Source organism: Falco biarmicus, chromosome 3 (genome assembly GCF_023638135.1).
Source record: "Falco biarmicus isolate bFalBia1 chromosome 3, bFalBia1.pri, whole genome shotgun sequence".
Lineage (NCBI taxonomy): Eukaryota > Metazoa > Chordata > Aves > Falconiformes > Falconidae > Falco > Falco biarmicus.
This window is the reverse complement of record NC_079290.1, coordinates 40,263,720-40,278,807: the sequence shown is the minus strand read 5'-3', so window position 1 is coordinate 40,278,807 and position 15,088 is coordinate 40,263,720. Positions and strand designations below refer to the sequence as shown.

Sequence of the window (15,088 nt, the reverse complement as noted above, 5' to 3'; positions counted from 1 at the left end):
AAATAGAAACCTTACTTTCTATGTGGTTCTGTAATCACAATTAGAAAATAGCCAATCTGTTACAAGTTTATATGCAATAAAATTGAGAGACCTTAATGGGACAAGTCAAAATGATAATTTATAACATAGCTCACAATCAATCAATGCGTTGCTATTTCTCAGACCTGTAAAACTGGTTTAGCTATTATTATAACCTCTATCAAGGATTAAAGGTCTGACTACAAAGAGAAAGAGCTTTCTGAAATTAACTTTGGGAACAGAACAGCAACTAATGTCATCAGAGGTTTTCTTCTGTTTATCTAGTGGTCAGGACAAGTAATTGGATCCATTTCATCACATCTAAACTTGCTCTTTGTGTGACAGATAAAAATGAACATATTATCTCTGGATATTTTACTTCCACATTCAATTAAATTAAATGAAAACATTGTTTAAGTAGTTTATACAAAGGCTTTTTATTCTGATAAGGTTTTTTGCATGTCATAATGAATCCACTGGGACTTCCTGAAGGCGGGAGAAACAGCAGCATGAGTTTAGTATGAAAATATTACAAAAGGGGAAAAATGGAGCTACGCTGTTTAAAAGTATTCATAATAAAGCAACTGTTCTATGGAATTTATTTGACTTTCACAAGTCTTCTTAGATAAGGGAATCTTCTACATATTCACTACTTTTAAGATTCTCTTTTTTATTCAAACCAAAGATTTTGCCATTATTGAGACTACTCCACTAGAAAACCAAATTCCCAGCCCATCTCTCCAATAGTGGACTGCATTACACAGTCCTCTTCTGATGCCTCACACAACCATCTCTTAACAGTCCCAGGGGGCTCTGAGCATGGGAAAATGGACTGTCTGTGATAAGACCACTCTTTTTCAAATACTTTCAGGTAGCATAAAAAGTTGGAAATCCAAGTTTATATTCATAAATCAGATTCTGCAACAAAAGGAACCCAATATCTTCTTTTACTTCAGAGAGAAAAATACTAAATCATCAGGAAAGACCACTGAGGTCCAAGGAAATTAAGATTGCTAGCCTGTCTTGATAGACACGAAGGAGGGACTTAGAGTTTTAAGTGAAAACATAATTAATTTTCTGGAGAAGGAGGTGCTGGAACATCATAAACTCTGCTTGTGATCAGAAGTGGCATTTTGGTGTGGTTTGTAGACAAGTCAAAACACGTTGAGGTATGCCTGTTCTGAATTGTTCCAGCACAAAATTGCCCCTGAGTGAAAACACAAGAATTCTTTCCTGTTCCTAATCTTTCTCAACCTCCTGTTGTGCTATCTAACAAAATATCATGATTATATCAAATCTTCGTATATGTTCTTAATTTAAAAATTAAAGAAACATTAATGATCTACTGTTTCTGTATTAGGTCCAGAGCCCTTAACTGGACAGGCTAGAACATGTGATGGAAGGCTTTTTTTGTGGTATTTCAGACATGAACAAAGCCACAAAGAAGCTGAAAATCTGAAAAGACTACAACACTATTTTGTAAACCAAAATTCTTGGTAATATGGAGATATTAATATCCATACTTCAGAATACTTGTTTGTATTGCAATCTTCTGATCAACAATAGCAAAAAAAAATATTTTTTTTTAAAGAGATGAGTAAATAAATCATGAACTGTCAGGGATAAAGACAGAAAACATCAGGTGAAATAAAAATAAGAAGAGTATAAAAAATGCAAAACCACTACAAGAAAAGCACCTAGAAGGCACGTAACCTAATTGCCGTTTGTTTCACCAAGAGAAAGAAGAAAGTTCAAACAGGCTTTCTGATACAGTATTTCATACTCTTTTTGTACAACTGACTGTAAAGCAAAAAGCTAAACACAGGAGGATCCACTTCATATTATGCCACCGTTTTGCCTGAGTTTTAACATAACATAGCACGGGTATTATCTCTAACATGATAGCAGATGATACCTGCATAACAAACTCTCGACGGCGAGGCATTCCTCTCTCTGAAAGAAGAACATACTCTGGCTCCTTCTCCTTTTTGGCCTGCTGGATCTGAGCCAGACGACTGATGGGATTCATTCCTTGACCATATTCTGGTCCAGTCTAAAACAGGTTTAAAAGAAAGAACCATTATTTCAGCATATTTCCATACAACTATTATACTGCTTCAATAAATCATTTACTAGGGTTACCTCTTCTTTAATACTCCCTTTGAGAGAATGAGAAGTAATTTTTTTCCTGTCTTCTGACAATGAGACAGAAGATAAGAATCTTCAAATGCAAAACTGTGGCAAGAAATATACACCTATTTTCTGCCACTGTTGCAGGTAGTGTGCATACCTAGCATCTGTAAGTTACTAATACCCTCATGTATCTATGGAGGTCCTATGTGGATGTATGAAAACTAGCAGATTCATCAGCCAATTATATCTTAGTGCCCTATTTCTATGACCCTTCCCCCTAACCCCTTAAAATAGGTTGTTACAACGCTGGAATATGCAGTACACTAAGAAGAGGTGGGATTTACACGGGGAAAACCAAGGTCTGCCATATTACAAGGAAGCTGCCTCTCAGCCTTCCTGCCTTCCTTCTCAGCACTCCTACCTTCTGTCCTACAATGCAATTAAAGGTGTACAAGGCTTACTCTGTTTGTGTGTCATAGGAATTCACCCTCAAAATACTTTCATGTAGTGAAGCTAGGGAAGACTGTCTCCAATGGCTAGAAATGTTGCATATTGTGAGCCACCCACAAAGTATTTCAAATGCTTAACAGACAATAACCCAAACAATAACATGTCAAAATATATGGTTGGTGGGGGAATTGATCTGATGGGGGGATAACAAAAGGACTGAGAGACTGGTCTGTCCAAGATTACAGGCAGGTGAAAAACAACAGTTCTTAACAACCTAGTTCTGAAATCCTTTTAGTATGTTATTACTCACATGGCAAATGCTTTCTCAAAGCAAATAGCTATGAAAATATTTGTTTGTAGATCTTGGGGAGAAGAAATTAATACCCCCCAAAATTACCTGAATTCATATTTAACTGATTTATATACCATAACACAAAGAATGAACTTGCAAATGTAAACAGCATTTAAATGTAGAATTGTTTTTATGTTATTCAGCGATTTCCTTTTCATGAACTCATATGCAGGATAAAAGAAGATCAGCACTCATGCTTGTTTGAACTTCTCAAATAAGAGCAAACAAGTGGTCCAGAAGCTAAAGAGATGATCAGCAGCTGAAGGCAAAGACCAGAGAGGGATATTTTATTAAGAAAGCTGTGCAATGAATTCTACTTAGTGTAACTGCTCAAGTTGTTAGAGAAGATATAAGTGGAAGAATTAAGACAAAGTCATGGACAAAGGCAGCTGTGTGGGCAAGAAGCCAGGCAGAGATAAAAGGCAGAGCAGGCTAAATAAAGTGCAGGCCATAAGAAATAGCCTCATAAATACATATACAAATAAAAATAAGTTATTGTCACTTTTTTTGATACTCAAAACGTGCAGATTAAATTGAAAGAAATGGGCACACTGAAAGAATTTCAGCAGCTTAGTTATTCAAAAAATAAAAACCTTCTACATATTAATGTCTCTAACATGGCCAACTTTGGATAATTCTATCTAAGATTGTAATGGTAAGTTGTATTTGGTAATGGAAGAGATTTTTACATTATTATACCCTTAGCATCTTTCTTGTGAAAAACTTTCCAAAATGAGCCAATAGCCTTTCAGCTCTTGCCGCTTTAAAGCTGCATTAATGCTAATAGTTTACCATTAAATACTTTTTTATGCCCATTTTATCTTAGAAGTTTTTGAGAATTAGATCCCCGGAATTTCAGTAGGAGATGGGTATCTAATTAATCTCAGGTTTTTTTGAAAAATGACTCATTCTGTTTTGAAGGGAAATTAAAAGAAGATGGTGAAGTAAGTTCTTTGTACATTTTCCAAACCCAGTTTTGCACTCTCCAAAGCACTTGCTTTTTTGAAATGGCTTTTTGGTTGGCTGCTCCTGCAGAACTCTGCACTCAGTGTACTGAGTATACAGATTTCTGATGGTAATACCTTTAGTAAAATAAGTACTGATTTACTTATTTTTACAATCTATCAACATAACATTTGCTGAGGACTGAGTTCAAGCTATACTGGTATAATGTTATCCAGCCTAATATAATGCAAGCTGCGGACATAACATGATTCAGAAAAACAGAAGACTTTTTTTTTTTAAAAACTAACAAAAGGCAAATACAGAAAAAGAGGTGAAATTTAGGTCCTAAACTATATTCTGAAGCACAAGTTTTGGACATGAAGGTTTCCTGTTTTTTCCTGCAATTTGAATCTCAAAGTTACTGATCTGCATAGTATGGGGCAAAGGTGACTTTCTCTGTACATCAGAGAGAAAGTGAGTACTCTCCACCATTATTTGGACTGACCTAAAATGAGTATGAAAGGCTATTATTATGCCCTTATGCATGCCTGAATGACTATCCAACATGCCAGACAAGAGAAAATCATGTACAAAGAGTTTGACTGCTTCCTCAAAAAGTAATACTTCCTAAGATAAAATTAAAAATAGCAGATTTTGGTCACTTGCGAGGCCTCATCTTCTGCACTGAACAAATGACAAGTTAATCTGATTAATTGTTCACTGCTGAGACTAGGTAGTGATGCTTCACAAAAAATATATGGACACTGTGGCTGCTTTCATTAGAACATTTGGAAGACTAATTACTTCAGATGACCCTTTGGTTTTGTAAGAATTTGGGATGAGTAAAAACACCACAGCTAGTCACCACAGACTGACTGAACTGTAGAAGTAGCAATAAATCTACTGCCACCAAGCATAAAAGCACCATTTAAGGAGCCTGAGCTCACAAGAATGCAGAGCCTCTAAAAGGAAGCCTCATCAGTGCAGCAAGAAGCATATTAATATCCTCTGAGACAGGGCATGTTTTCATAGAGGGACGTTCAAAGTCTGCAAGTCCTCCATGGGTTGGTCTCCAGTGCATTTTCTATCTGTATCTGAAAGCTAAAGAGCATTATCAAACACACGCCAACCTTAACACAGGAACATGAAACAAAGAAAGTATTGTCCTTTGGCACTTGACAAGTGACACGCTAGGCTGAGATGTCAACAAACTCTTGGCCTTCTTTCAAATCTTTCAAATATCAAATTGAAGCTGAAGCCACAAAACTCCCACATCTAGCTACACAAGGCGAGGAGGCTGGACTGGGTACCACTTCCCCATACATCTACTATTTCACGTATCTCTCTCCCTCTTCAAACTGGGGAAGGGGGAGAAACCAGGAAGAGAACTTGGGAGTCCTTGGTTAATGGTTGGACCCAATGATCTTAAAGGTCTTTTCCAACCTAAATGATTCTATATTTCTATATCCTAGTAGGGCCTCCCAGAGGAGATGATGCTAAAAATGCACAGGGCTGTACGGAACTGCTTGGAGTTTCATCCTCCCTTAGACTTGAACCAAACCCCCGAAGACTTCAGTGATGTGAGCTCAGTGCTTAAGCTGAGCACTTTACAAGCCATTATGTTGGAGAATTTCACAGCATTCTCAGAATTTAAAAAAGCACAGACATATTAGCATAGGCAAAAAAGTAACAATATTGACAGAAAATGACAAATAAGCCTTTACTGCTTTTAAATTTAAGTAACTCTGTTACTTTCTGAGCAAACATTCTTAATTCTGTCACAGGCGGACGCATACCTTCAATATTGTTTTTGGACGTTTTTTAAAGTAAAGTTTTGGCTTTTCAATCACAGGAAGAGGAGGAAGTTTCTTAAGTTCTTGTAGGACAGCCATTGCAGCACGCTTCTTTGAGAGTTTCTTACTGTTGCCTTCTCCTTCTGCAGTGAATTCTCCCACTGTAACTCGTGTAACGAAGCTCTTCATGTGAGGAGGTCCACTTTCTTTAATCACCTTTTAAGCAAAAGTAACATTGAGTCAGATCACCCCACAAGAATATTAGTGTTTGTATCTCTGGAATGTACTTACTACTAATGCAGTTTTCCTGCTAACTGAAGGCATCACATGGATTTTCATAAAATCTGGACAAGTATTAATGACAATACCGAGTTTGAGGACAGAAAAATAAAGCTAATTGGATAAAAGACATCTAACCATTGCACTCAGTCTTTCAAAGAAAATACAGCAGACCTATATTTTCAAAAAGATTTATACAATGACACGAAACACAGTAACAGTGCATATCTAAACCAACACGCTGGTTTTTCCCTTGCAAGGTACTTCACATACTAAAGGAATTCAATTCGTGAAGGTCCACCGGGCTTTGGCCATTTATTTACATAAAACATATTGAAAACTATATTTATATGGCATCACTTTGACCCATTCATAATTTTCTTCTATTATCATTTTAAAATGTAGGAAGTTCATGTATGGTCCCAAACTTCAGTCTTAAAGGTCTGTATTTTTACACTGTCCTAGCTGCAGGCAGCATGCCTGCTCTCAACTCTTACCTTGCCACAGTACACAATTCAGAGTGACATTCCATACATTTGAAAGGCTGCCACGGTCTTGCCTCCAGGACTCAGTTGTCCCTCCCAACAGTACCAAAAACAATTATCAAAAAAGCCACCATAACTCACACAAAAGCCAATCAGTTCTGAAAGGTTTCATTTATTCATTCCCTTCCCAACATATTCGAGATGACAACGAGAGAACCCACTTGAAGTACATCTCCAGTACTGAAAGTTACAATAATATGGAAAAAAAAAAGAAGTTCTGAAAGTTGTACCTTCCTTTAGCTGCTGTTCTGTCTTCATTTTTACACACACGTCTCCATTTCGGAGGCTATACTGTTGGGATTCATTCACCAACAACCCGCAGCACTGCAAGTGCTAAGATAGTCATCTCTTCATGTGTGCGCCATTTACTGGTCTGGACAATGTCCATCAGGAATTAAAGACCTCATTTGGGAAAGGGTTCAGTTATTTTGTTTGATGGGAGGAAGCAGCTACCTAATTTAATCTTTGTTACATGTGTATAAGGAGATATTAGAGCATCTGACAGGCACCTCTTTGTATTATTTTCAAAATCAATACAAATACACATTATTTTTTCAGTAGGTGCAATTACATCAAACCATTTTTGAAGAAGTATCATGCCGGAGTGCAAGGGAACTGAGGTAAAGGTGCTAGGGCCTTCTTGGTGCAATAACTATATTTTTAATGGGCTGAAACCTTCAACCTTAATATTATTACAACATGTTTTGTATTAAAGTTCTTTTTATCAAGGTCATGTCCCTTGCATTATTTAGTTTTGCTGTTACACTGTAATGAGGTCTCCTTAGGCTTGTATTTCTTTTTTAAGCTCTCTTTTGTGGCAACTTCACCCAGCAAAAACAATTATCACAGTATATATCAATAAAAAAACACAAAATGAAAATTAACTGACAACTTTGTCCACATTTTCCCAGAACAAGACAACATCTGTGCCAGCATGGGATTTTTCTGTTGTAGTCCAGGAGTGTTCCCACTCTAAGTTTCCAGATAATAGTTTTGGAAGTTGTTTTCAGGATTCACCTCACTTGAAAGTCACCCACTAGTGCTTCAGCACGTGAGAAGGCAGCGGTGCTTTTGAGGCACTGGCCCACGCTGAGGCACGAGAGGCTGCACTGCCCGCACCAGTCCCAGCCCCAGGATCTCCTGCTCGCAGGCGCAGCTGGGCTTCCTGTCCGTGCTCAACACCTTCCTCACACCGCATCTGTTCTAAAGGCATATCTTAATCCATCCCCGTACAGTGCTATCCAAGTATTACAACACGCTGGCTGTAAAATGTGGCTAAATTAACCTTACTAAGGTCCTTAATCTTTCTGTGGTCTTACTAATACCATTATATAGGTGTTTTTACTTAGATGCAATATAATGCATTAATAAAATATACAAGAATGTCTACACTGACCAGATGAAAAAGGACAAAGTAACTTGCTTAAGAAATATGATTGCTGAGTTCCTAAAATATTAGTTTTATATAAGTTTTCTCATATATATATATATAAATGTACACAAATATATATGAAAAAGAATGCTAATACAAAACCAGATTATATTTTCATATACATGAAAATACATTTCTTAATATAAAACTAATGTATTTTGGTGTGGGTTTTATCTTTTAAACTTTTAAATATGTGACACGAGGTCAATAATTGCCTGGAAAACACTCGAAACTATTTCTTTGTTAGTGTGTAAATGAAAAAAAGTCTTGTGTTGTCAATGGAATGAACCCCATAGGATTCAGATGGGATTCAGATCAAGCTACGCATCCAAATTTGGTAATTTAGCAAAAAAAAAAAAATTACCTAACAACATTTTTGGTTAGCCCCAGATTTTAGATCTTTTTACTCCACATGATTTCAAACAGTTGTGCTATAAGCCTTGGACAGAAAACACTAAAAAGAAGTTCAGCCTTTGCTGTCCAAGAATACTATATGCATTAGTACATTAAACTATTTCCTTGGTTGACAGATACGACCCATGGACCAAATCATGGCTAATTTAAAGCTGAGAATTTGATTAAGGGTGACAGTTCAATACACTTTTCTTTTTCTGTTCCACTGATTTAGAGAATAACTCCAGCAAGAGAAAACACATGGGGCCAAAACACATCTAAGGTCAAGTTACATCAAGAGTGAATTTGGCTCAACTTAATGAATCACGCTGACAAATGAAAACCAGCAGTACAATTACAATAAGAGTGCAACACTGCTTCAATTATTAATGAGATTCCAGGTAGAAAATTCAAAAGGTTATGACAAGATTAAATGGACATTTAAAAAAAAAAAAAAAAAAAGAGAGAGACAAAAAGTAGGTCAACAAAAACATGTCAGCTACATCCACAATTATTTAGAAGTTTTAAAATACCAATATATTTCCATGTGTGCAGGCAGACATACCAGATTTTTACAGTTCAAAAACCAAAATTAAAAAATAGCCTGGATGTTTTCACGCGAAACCTGAATGAGAGCTATTCAGTATGTCAATCATCCAGTCTGAAAGCCTTAATCTCCAGGAAAGCAGGAGCCAGATGGGTGTGAAACTTCCTGCTGAAAACTCGCTCAGTCTCCCAGAGTCAGCAATACGGTCTGCTCCTGGTTCAAAATACAGGATCCCTGCCTCACTGCGGTATGACTGGGACACAAGAAACTGCAACTTATTTCCTAGTGGAACACTGGTAGGGAATGGAGGGCCAGAAAATTTGCTTGTTTAGGCACCCTATCCTCCCACTCCTGATACCGAGAATGAAAAAAATAAATATATTAATGTTTTGCTATTCTAAAGAAAGAACAATCCAATCCAAAGAAAAATACTGAAAATAAAATGGCAATCTGAAAGACCCCAGCATGTTCTAATACCTGAAGCTGTTGACCTCAGTTATGTCTTCTAGGCTCACCCAACTCCTTACTGACAAGTCGGAAATAAAAAACATATATCTTGCAAAAAAAATGAAAGAAGCAAGATGTTAGCCTACTGTCAAGGAGGGAAAAAGAAGCATTATGATCATTTTACAGCTATTCTAACAATTCCTACAGCAATCAGGTTTGTATACCTCCTTAAAAATTGTTTATTGAGAGTCCCACAAATGCCTTAGAGGAGTTGTATTTTGACTTAAAAGTTGATGAATAAAGGTTAGTTAAGGATGCACCAGTGATAAGTATGGACTAAAGCTTGTTCTTTGTTAGAATTGAATGCTTTTACTTTTGTTAATTATTCAATAGATAATAATTCCTTAAAACTCATCCTAAAGTTCCTAGGCAATTAAAACCACCCATATTACATGGAACAGGATAGACAGAAGAAACCCACAGGGTTCTGCATGCTCTTCTTATTTTCCACCCCTCGTGCAATTCTGAGGACATGTTTACATAGAGCTTTACATATCTTTACAACCGTTACTTTGTTGCATAACACAGCACTGTTGGAATATTGGCTAAAGCTTCATCAGATGAAGAAAAGAGAAGTTTTATAGCTCTCACATGCAAAAAGCTAGAGAAAGAAAGCTTTGATGCCTGCCTGGAATAACACAAAACCATTTGTAAATAAAATCCTATTAGAAACATCAGATCCTGGGGATTACCCATAATTGCTTAGCAGTTTTATTGAAGTAAAAGCCAGTACCAAGTTCAACCAAAATTCTGTTTAAGAATGTCACCTATACTTAGATTTAAAAGGCAGGAAATAACACAAAACCTGTCAGGAGAGCAAGAAATTGTCTTTTTTCCATGTTGTTAACATTCTTTGGCAAGTGACACATTAGACTTTTCCTGTAGTAAGTATCTTTGCCTTCACTATCTCCTTATCAAAAGCTCTTCCTTAAATGAGCTGAAACACAGGAATGAAGTTAAGAAGACATTCAAAGCACTGTCCCTCTTTCCTTTCCAACAAGCTCCAAGCTACTCTGTAACCCATGACCATACATCTCTTTGTATTTTAGGGTAGTGATTTGTATGGAACTATTTCAAATACTTTAAAATACTTAAGGTAGAAAATGATGTGTGAAAACTGAAATGTTAATTATGAGCTTCCATTTTGAAACACAAGCATGTGTTTCCATTATGTCTGATCTTATGTAAGAGTTATGTTCTTTCTATGTAGTTACAAATTGATACACCAACACCCCCAGACACCCCAGTTTTACCCTTAAGATTTTAAACTCTCTCAACTTTCTAATTAGTCCATATTACATAGAACATATCTATGAAGCACATACGCATTTGTTATACTGAGGAATTCCTTAGTCCAAACCAATAATCTTTGCCTTTGGCTCTCTTACCCACCTTCTGAGAGACTTCTCAGATTTCCAAGGAAGTCCAAATAGTTCATTTGACATTGGCCAATTCATGGATATGGGCCAAACATGTCAGTAAACCGCGTACAGCACACTGTAAGGCATGCCATAGCATAATTTATTTGTTTGGCATGCAAATAATGTGCCTATACTTCAAAAGGAAAAAGCATTGGAGAAAACAGCCATCACCAGTATAGGCAATACCCATGCCTTTCATATATACTCACTTTAAATGTAAAACAGAAAGCAGAAAAATAAAACTTTAAAGAGCCACTTACATTAACATTTTCTGCATTTTTTTTAAAAAAAAAGGGAAAAAGGAAAAAAACCACAGCTTGAAAGTCTGGTGGTTCCTACCACAATAACATTAGATATTTACAACCCGTTTGTGTAAGAACTTTCTCATCAGAAAAAAATTTCCTATCACTCATTCTCCTGTATTTAGCTCATTGATAGTATTAGAGCTATTCCAATACAATTTTCTTTACTATTTAAGGTAAGCAAAGGTGTCAGAAGCAGGTTCATACATAAAATCATATGAGATGAAAAAAAATAATCATGAAGACTTAAGTAGAAATATACAAGAAGTCCGCATGGAAGCTTAAAAGGATACTCATGACTTTCTGAAAACAGCACATCAGATGCAAAATGCTTCAATGGGAATTTTAGAGTGTATGAATGCCTACAGTTGAAGTAAAGACTTTGGATAACTGTTTTGAAGATTATTTCAAATCAGAATGAGTGTGGCTACTGATTCTAATCCCACAGCACTATACAGAAGATGGCTGAACTGCTTTTCTGCCATCCACTTGTTTGCAACCAAATATAAGGTCTCTAATACTTCTGAAAAAGCATCCAATTTAATAATACAAACTCAGTGTCTTAGACACTGATACCCTACCAATTATATTATTTATAATTTGCATTACTTTAAATGTCATATTCATAATATATTAATATTATTAACTGTGTTGAGGTTTAGTGACATTTTTTTAATAACTTCTTAGTAAACAGATAAATATGTAACACATACCTCAAAACTGACAGGTATATTGCGCTTCAGAGCAACTTCAAACACTACACTGATCTCAGACTTGTTTGCATCTTTATCTTCTTCTGATTCTTTTCCTGTTTCTCCATTCTGAAAATGAAGAATACATAATCACATTACAAATTTTAGAAGATAAAAAAATAAATATGCTTCTCTCCCAATTTCTCAAAGACTTTTGAGTTCTCCTGTCATGTTGTAAATCTGCGTTTGTACATCCATCCCAGCACCCCATTATCAGACACCTGCTGACCACGAAGCCATATATGCTACACTTATGCTTCATAATAAAGGAAGACATACACATTAATTTATAAATAAATGATAGATGGCAAAATAACTTCTATGGATTGTAGTCCTATTAATGACATAGATAATAATCATCTGAATACACACTTCTTGTGTCAAACATGAGGATCAAACAGATCTTTTGACCTGTTTCTCAGTCTCTCTGTGGGTACCCCTTCCAAGCAAGGAGGAAGTTTTCTGTGCTTCTTGGAAAGCAGAGAAGACTGTACTTCTCTCAGAAGAAATTTAGTGAATCACCCCCACACTTTGACTGGGTCACCGGTTACAGGTGTCCTCAGCAGGTCCAGCTGGTTAATGGCCCCTCCATCAACTTCCCTCTGGGAGTTATGACCAGTGTGAAAAGGTAGTGACAGAGAACAGCTTGCTCAACACAGAACATTATTTATTTATCCATAGGAACATAACAAACAGAGAGGCTAAGAGATAAAACAACACAAGGCACATGCAAACATTATCCTGCCTACAATTCAGCTTTGTTTTACCCTTTACGTAAGTCTTACTTTTCTCACAACCACCAGCACAGGGATCAGTCAAGGAGCTACCACCTTCTACAACCTCTACCTGTTGGTGTTTGTCCCCCAGGCCACATCTTCCTTAGTTCTCAGAGGTTTCACTTTCAGCTACGTTCACACTGCAAGGCTCTAAATGTTTCAAACTGGGATCTCTCAACAACCACGTAACCTTGGCCAGGCTCCTAATTTTTTATTAGTGTAGGTAAACATCAAAGAAACTTGGGCTGGATTAGGTGGATTCCTGCAGAGTCCCCATCTCACATAACAAAGCCTGATCTAAACCTTCAGCCACCAGCATAGCTACAAAATGCAGATACCGAAGTTATAAAATAACATTAAAAAATCACTACGTTCTTCACATTAACATTTGTTACACAAAGTGACATTTATCAATCGTTTACCTGCCGTTTGTTAACTCTTAATGTATCAATTTTTAAGATAACACAGGACCAAAAATACAGCAGTCAGCTGCAGCATGCAAACTACTCTCATTAAATGGTTGCAAAATTTTGAGTCTAAAAAAGCAATTTACATCCCTGGTGTTGATTTGGAGCTAAATACAAATAAAAATGTATAAAGTTTGTAGAACCTGCTGGGAAAAAATAAGGGTGCAGTGCAAAGCAGTAACAAGGGTAGTTAGAATGAAATTATGTAGGACCTCTAGCTCATTTCATATAATGAAGTGTGAAGTAACACTGAAAGCAAGGATGTAGGTCATTAGTTATAAGACAGGCAAAGCACTGATTAGGTTCACTGAGAAAGATCAACTGAACAGAATTAAAAGCACAATATTTAAAAGTAAAAACATATTTTGTGGATATAAAAAGTTTCATTCATACAGAGTGGGGTACTACTATTCTGTAAAAAACCTTAATGACTATCTTAGTATTCAATTAAGTTTGTGTTTTATAAAGGACACTGATAATCCGAAACACTGACAAAAAAAGCCACAAGGATGAACTACTGATTAGAAGAAACAACTTTACACTGAGACAGTGGAAACAATCAGTTCTACAAAAAGACTGAAAATTACTTAAGCATAATCTGCAAACGCATAAGGGGGAGAGATTTTTGATACCTGCTTGTCACGTTTAGCAAAGATAAGAAAATACCAATTAGATACAAAATGAAGCTGAGTGAAGAAGAAATACCTTGCAAATTATCTTTGAAATGGGGAATAATAAATCACTGGCATAATTTACATAAAATAATATACAGCCCGCTGGACTGCCACCAAGCCTTTAGGTCGAGAATGTTTAGGTTTTCCAGCTATACCAGATATATAGAGTCTAACGTAGAAATTACTGCTTAAAATTTCACGATTAGTACAAACACATTGGACCAGAAAATCCCTGGTTGTCCCTTCTGCCCTCACAATTTAGCTCTTTGCATATTTTTCCACCAAACACAGTAGAGAGACTAACTGTGAGTGCAGAATAGGGAGGATTGCAGACTTTAAAACTTAGACCTTAGTATGGAGCAATAATGTTTCAGGCTTCAGTCATATGACTTCCCTAAGGAAGATAAAATACGTTCAGAGTGTCTCAAGTACTTTGGATTTAAATTTGATCCTCATTCCACAACTGACACTTTAATTGTAAGGCCTTTCTTAGCCTCACATCTACGATACAGAAGACGTGCTTTGGCAGACACACAATAGCTCTTTTATGAAACCTGTAACCCTGCCCTGTTTGCTGACTGCTTCTTCTTTCTGCTCACCTTATGCTCTTCTACACATTTGTGCAATGAAGTATTAAGATAGCAATACTCCTCTTCAGTGGTTTAGTATGGATAAAAAATTTTATCCTTAACTGCTTTTTTTAAAAAAGGAAAAAAAAAGTCTATCTTGAAATGAAAGAATATATAGAAGGCTGCATTAAGCAAACAGGGTTATGAAAGCTAAAAGGTAAATTCCATGGATCCTATTCCAGTGAAATTCACTGAGTCACTAATGGGATACAAGGCTAGATTGGTACCAGCAGGTCTGTCCTCGCTCCCCTCTGTGCTCTCCTTGGAAGCACAGTGGCAGTGACTGGGGAATAAAGCAGCTCAATCTAGCCATGTAACTGAGGCCAGCCAGACTCTACATGTGTACTGGATCTGATCCACGCATGACGTTCTGAGAAATGGTGAATCGATCACCTTCCATAGCTGACCCAAGCAGATCAGTTCTGCTGAAGGAAGCAGAGTTTTACTGAGCTGGACCAGGTCCCACGGTGAGGGCACATCCTACCACCACACAGCAGCCCTGCCTGCACTTCATGTGACCAGCAGCAGGGAGGGGCCTGAACCTTGGCACCATGAAGCCCTTAAACTCTACTTCAACCAAACTACAGTCCTCTGGGGAGCTACACTCAGCTCCACATGATGGAGCTTTTTGTACTTCATTATGACCTAGGCACAGCATTACCTCCAGCCTTCT

At 36.9% G+C, this 15,088-nt stretch overlaps 1 protein-coding gene across 5 annotated transcripts in view; it reads right to left on the bottom strand.

Moving 5' to 3' along the window:
- STAU2 (staufen double-stranded RNA binding protein 2) overlaps positions 1-15,088 on the bottom strand; it is a 177,393-nt gene that overhangs the window by 101,619 nt on the left and 60,686 nt on the right. For all 5 annotated transcript variants that reach the window (XM_056333372.1, XM_056333374.1, XM_056333371.1 and 2 more), the window contains 3 exons: positions 11,831-11,938; positions 5,695-5,907; positions 1,934-2,071 (listed from right to left, as the gene is read on the bottom strand). In XM_056333372.1, the coding sequence (XP_056189347.1) occupies positions 1,934-2,071; positions 5,695-5,907; positions 11,831-11,938 (459 nt within the window). The remainder of the gene's footprint in view (positions 1-1,933; positions 2,072-5,694; positions 5,908-11,830; positions 11,939-15,088) is intronic.